The 15,571-nt window shown below is 38.4% G+C and overlaps 1 protein-coding gene across 1 annotated transcript in view; it reads left to right on the top strand.

Moving 5' to 3' along the window:
* Positions 1–15,571, top strand: part of celsr3 (cadherin, EGF LAG seven-pass G-type receptor 3) — a 255,555-nt gene that overhangs the window by 25,963 nt on the left and 214,021 nt on the right. Inside the window, 1 exon segment of the mRNA XM_060835417.1 lies at positions 8,083–8,721. Coding sequence (XP_060691400.1) covers positions 8,083–8,721 — 639 coding nt within the window.

Genomic DNA, 15,571 nt, shown 5'->3' with positions numbered 1-15,571 from the left:
GGTTGTGGATTCATAGATGAGTTTTGAGCCCTGTCTTAATGTTGCAATATATAAATGTTTGGCTTTTAACCCTAATGTCCTCCTCCGATCTCTTGGCACATTTAGTGTGGTATTATGCTCATCTGATGCTGTTGGTAGATTGCATTTGTTATACCTCACTAGCTCAAGTCCCACTCTTGGAATCATCACAAAAGTTAAAACTTTTTCTCAAAGAATGCGACATTTCCAATTTGACCAGTCGAAAAGATCTAAGTTTATAGAAAACACTGATTATGTTTTGTACTCAAGCAGAATTACCATAGTTCAATGGATTTTAACAACAGGTAAAATTGTGAACTGTCGGCGTAACCTGTACAGTTGAAACTCTTAAGCCTTCTGAAACCCCCAATTCACACAAGCACAGGTAAGGTAGACATTCAAATCACATTGGCGTCATGGATGCATGAATGGAAGGGAAAGAAGTAGTGGGTAAAAAAAAATCAATTAGACCAGCCCTCAAGACTTGATGAAGGGGTCCGTTACATATCCCAAATCCATTAGTTTTTCAAGTTTTTCCTTCAGGCTCATTCTTCACAGGAGGCACTGGTTCACAGATTATAATGTCTTAATGGTTAAAGATAGCAACTGATGTGGGGAAAACAAATTGGTTTCTTTAGTTTCAGATGTTTTTTCTGGGGAAAGAGACACACATAATCTCCCCTTCCAGATGCTTGAGGGCTCTTCACTGTGTCATTCATCCCCTGAGCTGCTTCGCAACCAATCAGATTTGCCATCTAGCAGATGACCTTTGTGTCCACAACTTGTCACAATTCCACAAACCAATTAGCAGCTGGTTGGCCTCTGAATCTCTTCTTTATGTACACATCGTGGTGCAGTACAGTAATTCCTTCCTCAGTCTTTTGATGTAAAATAGTCCTTTTCCCAACTCAGTCCACAATCAAAAATGAAGTAAGATCCAGTTTACACACATCAGACTGCTGTATTTCACTGCATCTCACCCGATGTTAACCATAGCTGCCAGATTGGGAATGAATATTGAAGCCCTGGCATATATAGTCCAAATCAGCTAGGATTCCCTGTTTCTAAATATGACTACTGTAAGATTAATGATGTATGAGCACAGCAATTTTATTCTATTGAAGTATAAATTTGCAAACAACTGTGTTTGGACTGGTTGAAAAAGTTCCTTTGAGGTCCTACAGAGACTTTGTACAATTGTAGAATATGCCTCATTAAATCATTGCCTTGTGAATTATTAAGATGTTAAGACAGTAAGTTTTCTTTTAATGGGCTAGATTGAGAGGTACCTTTCACTATGTAGAGGCTTTGCTGTCAAGCCATCATTGGAAATTAATCTCTATTTTTCTGGTTGGTAACTATGAAACGCTCAGTGATAAAAGATTATTCAAGGAGAAAGTGAAGTGCCACCATTGTCCTGTAAAGCTTTTATCTTGATGGAAGAAGTCATTTGTGTTGTCGTACAGATGTGTGAGGCATAATATATTTATTTATCCAGTGCAAAAGGTTCTTGAAGCATTCCTTTCATTACAAAAGTTGTGTAATTTTATAGTCTCTGCAAAACCCCTTGGCATGGAAGATAATTGCTTTGACTGCTGCCTTCTGCACAATTCCTGGTTCTACAGCTACTGTCCTCAGAGTTGAGATCCAACATTGGAAATATAGTTAACAAATGCTGAATGGGACAGTCTGGGAATTCTGTTGTTAAGAAACAGGTTTGTCAGATCTTCTAGCTGAGAGTTAACTCCATTACAATCAGGGTAATTTGGAGTGCTTCGTTAATCAATAACTCCAAGTCTACTAGATATGCCAAGTCCTTTGTTACAAGGGTGAATCCTCCATCATTACGCTTTCTAGAACCTTTGATTAGAAGCTTAGTGTTCTGAGTGAGCCCTATGACTCTCCAAATGGAGATATGGCACTGTACTATTAGAACAGCAAAGATTTGTAATTCAGCTGTGCATTTAGAAATTCTGAGTTTGCATGTGCATGAGTGATTCCTGCATCCATACTTTTATATGCACTCAAATAACTGAGTTGTACACATTCTATTAATATATTGTATATTTCACAATTTTTAGAATATTTTATTCAAACTGCAATTGTTAAGAACATCTATCAGAAACTGGCAGGAATGAATCGATAAGATAGAGAGTGCTTTTTTTTCTTAACAGTAGTGCATCTGTCACGTTCTGTTGAATGCAATAGCTTAGCCAAGTGTTCATTATTCATGTGTGAGACTTAATGAATGCTAGACAGCTGTTCAATCACAGGGACATCATGTCTAAACTCTGTCGTGGCTTGACTAAATGTCTTCTGGTCTTCAATCCGTAATGAGGCAATATAGACTCATGACTATCTCTACAAGAATAAAAATGGGTATTGGAAGAAGTTTTTATTCACTTAAACAACTTTTAAAGCATGGAGTGTTTTACAATAAATAGTTGTTTGGATTGCGATTCTAACACAATTTAAAAGGTAATTTACTAGCTATGCATGTGAAGAGGGGGGAAAAGAGCAAACAAGAAGAGTAGTGAAGCATAATGAATCATTTGAAGAAGTGAAACTAATGCGATGGAGGGAATATCTGTCTCTAATCTTGTGAATTCCATGATTACTGTTACTTGGGTATAACATTGAGGAATTTGTAGTTCCAGTTTAATACTAAATCCTAGAAATGATAAGGATACCTAGTAGATTTCTCAATAATTTTAAAGCTATACTGAAGTCAGTCTATTTTTTGCCACTAGCATTAAAACTGAATCTGAGGATTTATAAAGGAGTTGAAACCTTGTCTACAGTTGATGCTACAGTTACATCTATATTTGCAGAATTAGTGCATGCTCAATTTTCATAGGTTTCATTTTCATTTGATTGGAGAAATTCTTGGCTGTTTCTGCAGCCAAGTTCTTCCATGTCTCCTGTTGCAAAGCATTCCATTGATGCAATTTTGATGTTTTCACTGCACTCACACACTGTTGAATTCCAGAAGAACATTAAATAAAAGTCCTTGAAGCCCACTGTTGGCATTCACTGATCATACATGTTCTTCGATTACAATTTCATCCTCCCACATTTATTCTCATTTTCTCCTTTTTCTTAAAACAGAAGCAGCATATTACACCTGAATCTGAAATAAGAACAGAACATACTGGGGATATTCAGCATGTTTCCTCTATTCCTGATGAAGGGCTTTTGCCCGAAATGTCGATTTTCCTGCTCCTCGGATGCTGCCTGACCTGCTGTGCTTTTCCAGCACCACTCTAATCTAGACTCTGGTTTCCAGCATCTACAGTCCTTGTTTTTACCTGATCTATATTCAGCATGTTTGTCAACATCTGTGTAGAGAGAAACAGCTAACATTTCAGGTCAAGGACCTTTCTTGATCAGAAATATTTTTCTTTGTAGATGCTGAATATTTCCAGTATTTCCTATTTATCTTTTTTCCTGTGTGTGGAGAGAACCAGATACTCTGATTATCCTCTTTGGACGACAACTTTTATAATTAACTGCATGACTCAGTTTTTTTTTATTGTTGGTTTTCAGGTGAATCTTATAGAAATAATCCTGCATAACATACGCTAAGCAAGTGATTTATCATACTGTGACAACCTGTGACAAACCCTGTTGCTGTTAAGCAGCTATTGAAAGATTTCCTCAACAGTTGTGTGAAATCAGCAGGACCAATGATAATTGGCTGACTTTTGCAAAAGTGCAGATTGGTGGACTGTTTTCTTTTAAGCAATGTTTGCATTCTTTTTTTAATGAGGAAGAAAATCAGCGTTGTAGGATATGATTGCATTGTAAACATATATATGCTGGATATTAACGCTGATATATGTAAAGTGCCAAAGAAGATAGAATCATCTATAATTTGTCTAGTGACACAGTACAAAGGGGTACTGTTGGGTCAGTGCATAGACCTGACCAGTACAGTTCTATTACTGGTTCACTGATGATACTACAAGTAAAGCATTTTGCACAGTTAGAATAACATGAGGTAAATCCAATTTCTGGAATGTACCTTTAATGGGCTTGCTGCAGACATCCTGCTGTGTGCGCAATTCTATGGATTTGTTAAAAATTTTTCTCACGACTGCTCTGTGATTTTCTTTGACTGCTATTGCAATTTAGATATATCTTAACTGTTATGTCACAATCAGGTTGAATGGAAATCAATAATTAATATTTAAAAATAAGCATTTGTGAATGCATGAGGATAGTTTTGCAGCAGCTGATGTAATATTCTGCCTGGTGAGCTGAGAGTAACTCTGCATCATACATCAACAGACACATTTTCAGTTACTTTTATTGTTTTTCCTGGAGGCAGCATTCACCAAAATGAAAACGTGTAATCATCCATCTGAATCAAAGCAAAATATCAGAATAATTTGGGGCTGATTTCTTATCTGTCATTTGTGGCTGTTTAAGAGGAGGTGGTTTATTGGTAATGTCATTGGTAATCTAGAGCTCCGGCTTAATGTTCTGGCTTCATAGATTTGAATCATAGCAGCTGGTGAAATTTGAATTCAGTGAATATCATGAATTAAAAAATAAAACTAATTTAATCATGACTGTGTAATATTTAACATAGTCAGTTATTGTTTAAAAACTCACTAGGTTCATTGATGTTCTTTTGGGAGGGAAATCTGCCAGTTTTACCTGGTCAGGCCTACTTATGACTTCAGACCCACAAAAATGTGATTAACCCTAAGCCAACCTCTGAAATGGATGTGAGAGCCAATCAGTTCGAGAGCAGTTAGTGATGGGCAACAAATGCTGGCTTTGGTGACATCCACATCCAATATAAGGCTAAACCAAAAAATGAGGAGTGTAGTACAGGGTGTACCTAATTTAAGAATGTCCAGCTTAACCAACACTAGTATTTAATAATGCCGTCCCATATAGGAGTGTCATTTTAAATGTCCAATGTGTGAGCAGCTACTTTATATTGTCCTGCATTGTGTTTCAATTTACATACAAATCAACTTCTAAACTGACCCAAGGATGGAATCCGTTAGCAATTTGGGGACTGTCTGTCATGCCATTTGAATGGTCGTGAAGTGATCTCTTCTGAGTTTGGCAGCTATTCTAGATTGGACTAATTTGTATATGAACATGAGTGCATGGTGGGAGTTCCATCTTACCGGAAATTGGAGGCAGAAGTTTCGATAAATAGTTGGGCTCAGAATAGAACATTTCACTTTGAAGGTGATTTCTGAGCAGCTAAAACCATCTCCTATTTACAAAATGGATCTGTTGCTCTCATCTTGTTATTTTAAAAACATCTACAGAACTTAAATAGAAATTGGATCTTCTCTCTGTACACCCACTGATTTGAAGTCACAGATTTCATAACTAGTGTCACAGAATTTTTTCTAATCAATATCTGTCCAGTGTCAACTTTTGTAAAATATTGTAAAAGGCAATGTACCATTGCTCCACCTTTTTAAAACACTCTTGCTTTGTTTCATCAGGTATTTCTCAAATACACCCATTTAACCCCTTGAAATTCATTGCATATAAATGTTCTGCAAACCTGGTGTTCCAGATCTCCATCCCTAGTTAATATTTGTAACACTGCAGGAGCTGACCTGGATGATGCATTGCCAACAATAAATAGATCGAGCGGTATATGTTTTCTTTCATTTCCGTTATGAAGATACTTTGAGGATAACTTTAACTTAACTTGTCAGGTGGGAATCTCATGCAATTGAACATGTTGCTCAGTAATTACTTGCTGAATATTTGTTTCCATTGTCTTCAACAAAAAGGTCCATCTTTAATTGATCCCTTTCTGATTGGCAGATTAGTTTAAAATTCACCCTGTAATCTATACAGTCCTTTGTGTTTGGATGAATTCCATGAGACCCCTCCTTGGCATATCTCAATGGAGCAGCAGTCAATAACTGGGGAGTTGGATTACTGAAACAGTAATAGAAGCCATAAAAAATCCAGTTCAAATTGTGTAGTGTCCTGGTCAGACCATTTCTTGAGTATTGAGTTCAGTATCAAGATATTTAAGTTGGTTGGATGTAAGTATTGTGTGGGTGAAGTATTTCTCATTCATTTTGCAATATGTGGTTGTTTTGCTTTTAAGCAGTTAATGTTTAAGAAACTTTGGAAAACAGATCATTATGTTGTAAACCTCAAATTGAGCATTACGGCTATCTGTTTTCAATAATTGATTTGGACGGTGATGAAATAATAGAACTGCTTTTAAACTAAAATGTCAATTTGTGTATTCTTTTGTCAAATTGAGAGTAACTAGAGGAATACAATGTTGATAACATGTAATGGTATAGGCAACCTTTAGTGATAAATATTGGTATTAATTAGGCAGAGCCAACAAGATGATGATTATTATAGTTTCTAAGCAAAAGCTTTAGCTACTGTATATTAACTTGCACTCTCTTTATTCAGTTTAGAAGTTGAAAATTGTAAAACAAGTCATGAACATATGAAAATGCTGGGCAGACAGCAAGCATCTGCTCCACCAACCCTGTCGCAAATCACTATGGTGCAACTGAACACCATGAACCACATTAATCCCTCAGCAGGCAGGAAACTCCTAAGAAAAGTAAAGAAAATTAAATCCTTAAACTGATTCGGAGTCTGGAAATCTCTCTCCATACCCTAAAGTTGATCAAACAATTTTCCAATTGCCATAGTGACATTGATGTATGTTGCCCGATATTCCACCTCCATTTTGTATGCTGTGTATCTTCATTCACTGCACAAGCCAGCAAGCAACTTATTTTAAAGTTTGGCTGTCTGATCAAGAAAACAAACACCTGATGGCAGATGAGTCCCATATTTACGTATAATCAATCCCTAGGTCCTCTCTGATATCTAACTTCAAAAATTGTCTTAAGCTTTTATTAGCTCTACTACCCACGAAGAAGTGTTCACGTTGTCTATCCATACTGACCATAGTTTAATGAAAGATTTCACATTTAGCTCACTACAGGGAGCCAATTACAGGGTTTCATTTGCATACTGTGAACCTGATAATCTGAACAAAAGATACAAAGTTGCAGTTGTGCCTTATGTCCCTGGGCTAATTTATTGACAGAAAGGAATAACATCAAGAAACGAATGAATGATCAGAGATGATCTGTTTTTTGTGGTATGGATCATTTAACTCGCTATGCATTCAAGACCGCAGACTTATGATGCCAGCCAAAAAAGCAAAAGTTCACCAGAGCAGACACATTGTAAATTTAACAAACAGAAGGTTGTCTTGACTCTTGCCATTGATAGAAACAGCTTTGTTTTACTTATCATGTAGAATTTACAGTTTAGAAACAGATTACTTGATTCAGCTGATCTACTTTTATATTCCACTTAAGCCTCCTTTCACATACTCCTTCCATCCTATGAACGTAATCTCCTATACCATTGTACCTTATGTATGTCTAGCTTCCCTGTGAGTTCATGATTCAGAAATCTAAACCAACATTTCAGTGCAGTACTGATGGACGAACATTTAGATGAGATGCCTGGCTGATACCTCAGTTTGCTCTCTCGGTAAAACATCCTCTGGCCTTGTTTGAAGAAAAGTAGCTATGTTCTTCAATGCATATATTCCCGCCGCCCCGCCACCATCACCATAAAACAAATTGTTCGGTCATCTGATTATTGTTTGTGGAATGAAATGCTTTGTTTCCTAACTTAGAATACAGGAATTAAAACACTGTCTTGTACTTCAGGATGCCTTGATGTTACAAAGGGTGTCAAATAGGTGCAAACCATTTTTGTTTTTTTTTAAATCTGTCTTCCCCTGCTACCTCCACACCCCATTAATTAATAAATGGAAAGAAATTTTGTATTTTATGTATTTAATGTGGTATTGAAAAATGCCATTTGAAGAATATTGTGTGTTTTAAATTATTAATATGTCTTAAATTATCTGTTCAATTTGCTATAAATTCTAATTAACAATGTACATTTATTGCATGAGTTTTCTATTCTGGCCAATGGAAACCATCCTTCAAGATGAAAAGCACAATGATCCCAATACCACATGTTGATTGAGTAACTTCACTCTTTCTGCTTTTCCAGATGGGATTCATAGTGTGACAGCACAGTGTGTTCTGAGAGTAATTGTCATTACGGAGGAGATATTGTCCAACAGCATCACGGTGCGTCTGGAGAACATGTCACAGGAACGCTTCCTCTCTCCTTTGCTCAATCGCTTTGTGGAGGGCCTGGCAGCAGTTTTATCAACCTCCAAGGAGGACATCTTTGTTTTCAACATACAGAATGACACTGATGTCAGCGGCAGCATTTTGAACGTGAGTTTTTCTGCTCTGGTTCCAGGTGGGCGCCAGAGCCAGTTCTTCTCCTCCAATGAGCTTCAGGAACAGCTGTATATGAGTCGAATGTTGCTGACCTCTGTCTCCATGCTGGAGGTTCTCCCGTTTGATGACAATGTCTGCCTTCGGGAGCCCTGTGAAAACTACATGAAATGTATCTCGGTGCTAAAGTTTGATAGCTCTTCTGCATTCATTGCTTCGGAGTCCATGCTCTTCCGGCCCATCCATCCCATCACAGGTCTGCGTTGCCGCTGCCCACCAGGATTTACTGGAGATTACTGTGAGACTGAGATCAACCTTTGCTACTCAAATCCCTGCCAGAATTCTGGAATATGCAGTCGCAGAGAGGGTGGATACACATGTGTGTGCCGTGAGGAGTTCACAGGTTTGTTAAACTAGAATTATTTTGTTTCATTTTGAAGCAATCTTTTGTTTTAATTGAATAGAGTTAAACCTGCCTGGTTTTAACATCAATTTATTGACAGCAAAGTTGCATGCATTTCAATCTCTCAGAATAATCCCGAGACACCATCCTTGGAAAGCCTTCTGGTCCTTTCAAGAGGAAATTGCTGGGCATATAAAATGACAGGAGCTTCTCATCAGGCAAGAATTAGATCAATAAATTAATTATGGTTAGTAATGTCTTCACTCCTGCTTATCCTAGCTTTTAGGAGAGTAATTCCTCACCAATGCATCACATATTCTGATCCAAGACCCATATAACTTATTGTAACAATGTTCGAGTGCGCCTCACCTCATCTCTAGTTACTGTTGTTAATATGTGGTTGATTGCAAGTTGCACTTGAGGTAGCCAGTCACTCCGCTCTATAGAGAACCAGCTCCTCCCCATATTCATAACCAGAATTGCCTTTTGGCTTAAGAAAAGTGTGATGTCTATCAAGTAGCATAGCACATCCTACTTGACCCATTAGCACCACTTTATGAAAACCAAGGCTGACTCACCCTTTTGAGCTGCATATCTGTTGGTATTTGAGGATCTCTTGCCTTTGAGTGGTATAGTGGTTGTTGATCGCACAATGGTTTTAACGTAAACCTTCTAATATAGCATTGACGTTTCCTTATCTATGACATATCACAAGCACTTATTGTTTTTAGCCAGTTTGTTCATTTTAATAGTACTGGTTCCAAGATGTCTGCTTCGGCTTTTGTAATAGATGTCAGTTTCTTGACAAGAGAAACAAAAGCTTTTTTCTCCTGTTGAGAAACTGATATCTATCCTAAAACGTTTTTCTCCATCTGTTTCTGTTGTTCTGGTGTTATTTGTATGCAATTGCTGTTGTCCAACACCTTCCAATTTCATTGTAACTCTAGGTTTTAAATTATTTCAGAACCAAGGGTTTTTTGCATTATATTAAGTTCATGTGTTCATGTTTCTTCAGCTGAAATACCTGTAACGGCATTGCAGTTGTTGTGTTTATTGAATGGCTAAATTGCAATTCTCTGTAGCATTCCTGAGAATAAACTCTTTGCTTAATTTGTATGTGCATAAAGAAAAAGCATCTCAGGGCCACCTCAATCTTTGCCATTCCTATTTCATTTCTTTTCTTTGGTTGGAAAGGTCTATTATGGATTGGTTTGGGATTACCTGTACTTCATAATGAGGCCCCAAGAGAAATCAACAATTCCACTGCCATCTTGAGTATTTCTTAATTAAATCTCAGTCTAGTGAAAGATGGGATTTGTATATTGGAGGTGACTGTTGGAGCTTGTGGCAGTTGCCAAAGGAACCAAACGACAGAGCTACAGGATCCATAATTGGGTGTTGTCTCATTTTAGGTACAAGCTAAAGAAACCTGACCGCAAGATAGAAGAATTTATATCTCTCAGTCTTGGCCCTTTTCAAAATATACATCTTTTGTTACCTGCTCCATGGATCTCCTCTATTCCATGACTCATTCCCATAATAATAATGGATATGCCATGTGTTTTTAACTGTCTGTAATAATGTTTAATATAACTGGTTTGGTGACTATACAATTTTAGGTCCCTTCATTTCACTGATTATAAATGGATGGTAAATCTAGTAACAGCAATTTTTAATGATGCCAAGTTACGGGGATAGTTGTCAAATAGGGAGCTGTGCAGCATTTAAAAGTATCTAGTTAAGCAAAATAAATTAACTATTAAATGGTAGATGGATCTTAATTGCCATGGGTCCAAGAGTAGAGCATGGAAAGAGGCCTTTGGCCCATTGTATCCTTGCTAGTTATCAAGCAAGTATCGATTCAAAACCCATTTTCCAGCACTTGACCTGAAACCTTTAGTGTGGGGGTGATGGCCTATTGGTGTTATTGCTAACCTATTAATCTGGAGATCCAGAGAGTATTCTGGGGACCTGGGTTGGAAATCTATCATGGCAAATGGTAGAATTTGAATTCAATATAAATCTGAAATTAAAAAACGAATGATGATCATGGAACCATCGATTGTCAGAAAAAAAAATCTGGTTCACTTCATGTTCTTTAATGAAGGAAACTGCTGTCCTTATCTGGTCTGGCCTACATGTGACTCCAGGTCCATAGCAACGTGGTTGACTGTCAACTGTTTTTGGGTAATTAGGGATGGACAATGAATGCCAGCCTAGCCAGTGACCCCCACCTCCTGTAAATGAATTGAAATAGCATACAAGGTTTTTCCTTTAAGTGCTCATCTAAATTGTTCTTAAATGTCTCTAGAGTTGCTGTCTCGACCACCTTTTTTAGGCAGTGAGTTCCAGATACCCACATCCCTCTGCATGGAAAACATTTTCCTCAAAACCCCTTTAAACTCTGACATTTACCTTAAAACAATGCCACCCGATAATTGATACCTCACTTATGGGTAAAAGTTTATGTCTGACTGTACACATCCCTGAGAATTTAATGCACCTTAATCAGCTTTCTCTAATCTAAGCCCCAACCAATCTAGTCTGTCTTATTGGCTGAATTGCTCCAGCCAGGCAACTTCCTGGTGAATATTCTGCACCCTCTCTAGTGAAATCAGATCACTGACTGTGATGGCCCAAACTACCCACTACTCCACCTGTGGCACACCTAACATTATATATAACTCTACCATAATCTACTTGCTCTTGTATTCAATGTAATGTGACAGTTAGTCGAAATTAACAGCCATGGGGCAGCATGGTGGCTCAGTAGGGAGTACTGCTGTCTCACAATACCTTCCTTGGGAGATTGTCTGTCTGTGTGGAGTTTCTTCTGGGTGCTCCATTGTTCAAGAATGTGCAGTTTGGGTGGCATGATCATATGAAAATGCCCATAGTGACCAGGGATGTGCAACTTAGGTGCACCACCCATGGGAAATGTACAATTACGGGTGTAGGGTAAGGGGTGGGTCTGGGTGGGATGCTGTTCGGAGGGACGATGTGAACTCCATAGATTGAATGGCCTGCTTCCACATTGTAGGGCTTTTATGATTCTATAATGTACATGATCACATCCTCTTTTCAAATGGTGACAGTTAGCTGTGGGAGTAGGCAAACCGGTCACAAAGGAATGCTTCATCAAGTGCTTCCTCTTAGAGAGAGGGGACTGCTGCACAACGTTTAGCTGGCATCAGCAAAACAAAAAAAATTAAAACTGTAAAATTAAGATGTTCACTGGTTTTACTGCAAGCTTAACTGGTAATGTTTGCTGTTTTGAGGAAGCAGCACAATGGCTGCAGGTTGTGAACTGCACTGTTGGGTGGGCATTCATGATGTCTTAAAATCATAGAATCCCTACAGAATGGAAGCAAGCCATTTGGCCTATCGAGTCCTATACTGATCCTCCAAATGCAGACCCACCCCACACCTGTAACCCTACATTTCAGATGGCTAATCCACCTAATCAGCACACTCTGGACACTACAGGCAATTTAACATGGACAGTCCACTAAACCTGCACACCTTTGGACTGTGGGAGGAAACCAGAGCAACCGGAGAAAACCTATGCAGACGTAGGGATAGTTGCCCGAGGAATTGAACATGGGTCCACACTGCTTTGAGGCAGCTAACCACTGAATCACGGTGCCACCCATCTCTCACTCTCAGAACTGTAAATAAAATAACAAAGTTAAAACAAAATAGTAACATTTTGGTGAAATCAGAAATGAAATTCTGTGGTGTTCAATGGTCAAGCAAGACTGATCACAAAGAAAGTACTGTGTTTTGTAGTAGACCAACACTCAACCAAATTGCTTTTAACAAACAGATAGTGATTGATTGGCACAGCCTTCTAAACCCTCTGTGTGATGTCTGATAATGTGGAAGTGATGCACATTGAGGCATTAACAAAAATACCCCAGCTACTTCCAGACACTATCCACACCCACAGTACAAGCATGTTGTAGGCCCAAAGAGACTGCCCTTAATGCTGAAGCTGACCATTAATTCCACTGTAATGCCAGTTCAATGCAGCATGTTAGCTACTAGTGTTTTTATTACTAGTGTTTTTATAACAAGTGTCATAGCTGCATAGTCAGCCCTATGTTGACCTAAAGGGTATGTAGTCAATTGTACGTGATCACTGCCAAGAATGCATACCTTTTGCTGTAAACATGGGTGGGACGTGACACAAAACGGTGCAAAGTATGCCATTTGTGCTACCTCACATCCCTTTTGTTTCTCGTCTTCCTTCTCAAACGTTCCACTGATTTCATTTTGGTTTCTCTTTGAGTTTTAACTGTTATAGCAATTACAATAGGACTTATGAAATGCATTTCCATAAACAGCAAACCTGCACAACCTATTTTGTACATGGCCAAAAGCTTAACTGAAACAGCTTAACTTTAAGAAAGTACATGATGTATCAAATTATTGAAATTTAAGTAATTGCAGATATTCAGGAAATTCTAACACTGGTACAAAGTTTGACTGGAAATTGAGTGTTGTGTGAAATGGGTAAAAGTCAGCTGTATTTAATTTCGCAGACAAAGCTATTTGCAAATCCTACCGCTGCATGTTATTAACCAAGGATGTGGGCTTGCAACAGTAGTCTGAAATAGGATAAATGGGTTTGTGAAAGGTGTGTGCCTGGAGACCCAAATAGCCTTTCTCGTTACATATTTCCTTACGCATCCTGGTGACATCTCCGGCTGGCCAGTTACTTGCCATTAATAGGCTTCCTGTTACTAGGTGCGTAGCTGCTTCCACTGCATAACTGATTCCAGCAAGATTTCCCAGAGGTGGTAATGGGTCTGGTGGCTGACCTGAAGTCCTATTCTGCACACATCTGACACACACTCTACGCACATATGCAGCTCTGCATGCTCCAGCACAGTCTCTGTCAGCAATTTTAAAAATGCTGAGAGACAAATACGATGTTTATACAGACAGGTAATTTGATTAGCCTGTGGAGATGAATTTTAAAACTAACAACCCTCGAGCAAGATGAGAGATTGAAAACATTTTATTTCCCTTCAGAACGAAGTGATTATTTGCACCAGACCTGATCAGCAGTTGACACTGTCTTGTTAATAATTTTGAAAAGGTGCTTGATAAATATCTGGTTGTGGATGGGTAGAGATTTATAATCAGAAGAACCATAATGGTTTCTGTGTTAGAAGAGTCAGCATGGAAGTATATTCTACACAGTTAAGTCAGTTCTCAGTAATGAAATTATTGGGATTTGGTTAAAAGCTGACATTTTCCTTGATTATAGGAAGCATTTCTGCTTAAGTTTCCATTGACAAATGTATGATTATGCTCAAGACCATAAGCACAGTAGCAGAACTGGGCCATTCAGCTCATCACGTCTGCTCTGCCATTCATGAGATCATAGCTGATCCAATGATCTTCAAATCCATTTTCCTCCCTTTTCCCCCATAACCTAGTCTGTCTTTTACTGACATGTATTTGACTTTGTAGACCGTTAATGACCATTTAGGCAGTAAGTGGGCCTATTTAAGATGGTGTATATTGACTAGTTATTGTCAAGGTTGAGTTAATATACAGTGGCAGCTTGCTAAGAAATGTCTTGAGAGAAGGGCAATCTTATCAGAGTAGAGTAACAGTATCCATTCGGTACTAGAGTTATATAAACCATCGTGACACGTGTAACAAAAATAGACCTTTCAGTAGATATTGAGAGTCAGTGTCATCACTGTTTAACATGAAAGTGTCACTAGCATAAAAAATTCCCAAATTTTAAGAGAATGCTATGGAAATCTATGGATCACTTTCAGGAGGTGTTTTGATGCATAATAATGTTACAGAGAGGAGAAGCTGAACCAGCTGGGGCTGTTTTCTCTAGAACGTCGGAGGCTGAAGAGTGACCTTATAGAGATTTGCAACATTATGAGGGGCAAGGATTGGGTAAATAGGTAATGTCTTTTCTCTGGGGTCGGGGAGTCCAGAACTAGAAGGCATAGGTATAGGGTGAGAGGGGAAAGATATAAAAGAGACCTAAGGGGCAACTTTTTCGCACAGAGGGTGGTATGGGTATGGAATGAGCTGCCAGAGGATGCGGTGGAGGCTGGTACAATTGCAACATTTAAGAGGCATTTGGATGGATATATGAACAGGAAGGGTTTGGAGGGATATGGGCCGGATGCTGGCAGGTGAGACTAGATTGGGTTGGGGTATCTGAGCAGCATGGACGTGTTGGACCGAAGGATCTGTTTCCATGCTGTACATCTCTACGACTCTAATAGCAAAGATCCAATAGTTACTCAAAGATGCTAATGTGGAGCCGCCTACATTTGAAAAAATACTCAGTGCATTCCTAGAGTAAATTAGTGATACATCCAGTTGGACAGAATTTGTTTATGTCAGTGAATACCTAATTAATTTTCAGCTTTATACCGGGTGAGTGTCACTGTCTAATTGTATCATTCACAATGGGTGAACAACAGAAATTTCAGCTACTACAGATATGGAACCACATGGACCAGGTGAAATTGTTCTCAAGATTAAAGGTATGCTATAAGCAACTCTACAATGCAAATAATGTAAGAGTAAAGAATGTATATATAATGCAGAATGACTGAACTGCAGCCTTGAGGCAGTATGCTGTCTGTCTTTACCTCAACATTTTTCAAGGTATTTAACTAGTTACCATTGATACCAAACTAGTCAAGAGAGACCCAACTTTATGCCAAATCTGTCTGAAGACTAATCTGAGAACTACTGGTCAAGGGGCAACTGGTGGAAGATTTCGTTGAGCTTCCTAGATTCATGTGAAACATAAAAAGAAGAAAGAATTAATTGTAATTACCTACACTGACACAAGAGAATT

Source organism: Hemiscyllium ocellatum, chromosome 14 (assembly GCF_020745735.1).
Source record: "Hemiscyllium ocellatum isolate sHemOce1 chromosome 14, sHemOce1.pat.X.cur, whole genome shotgun sequence".
Taxonomy (NCBI): Eukaryota; Metazoa; Chordata; class Chondrichthyes; order Orectolobiformes; family Hemiscylliidae; genus Hemiscyllium; species Hemiscyllium ocellatum.
This window is presented reverse-complemented; position numbering and strand designations above follow the sequence as displayed.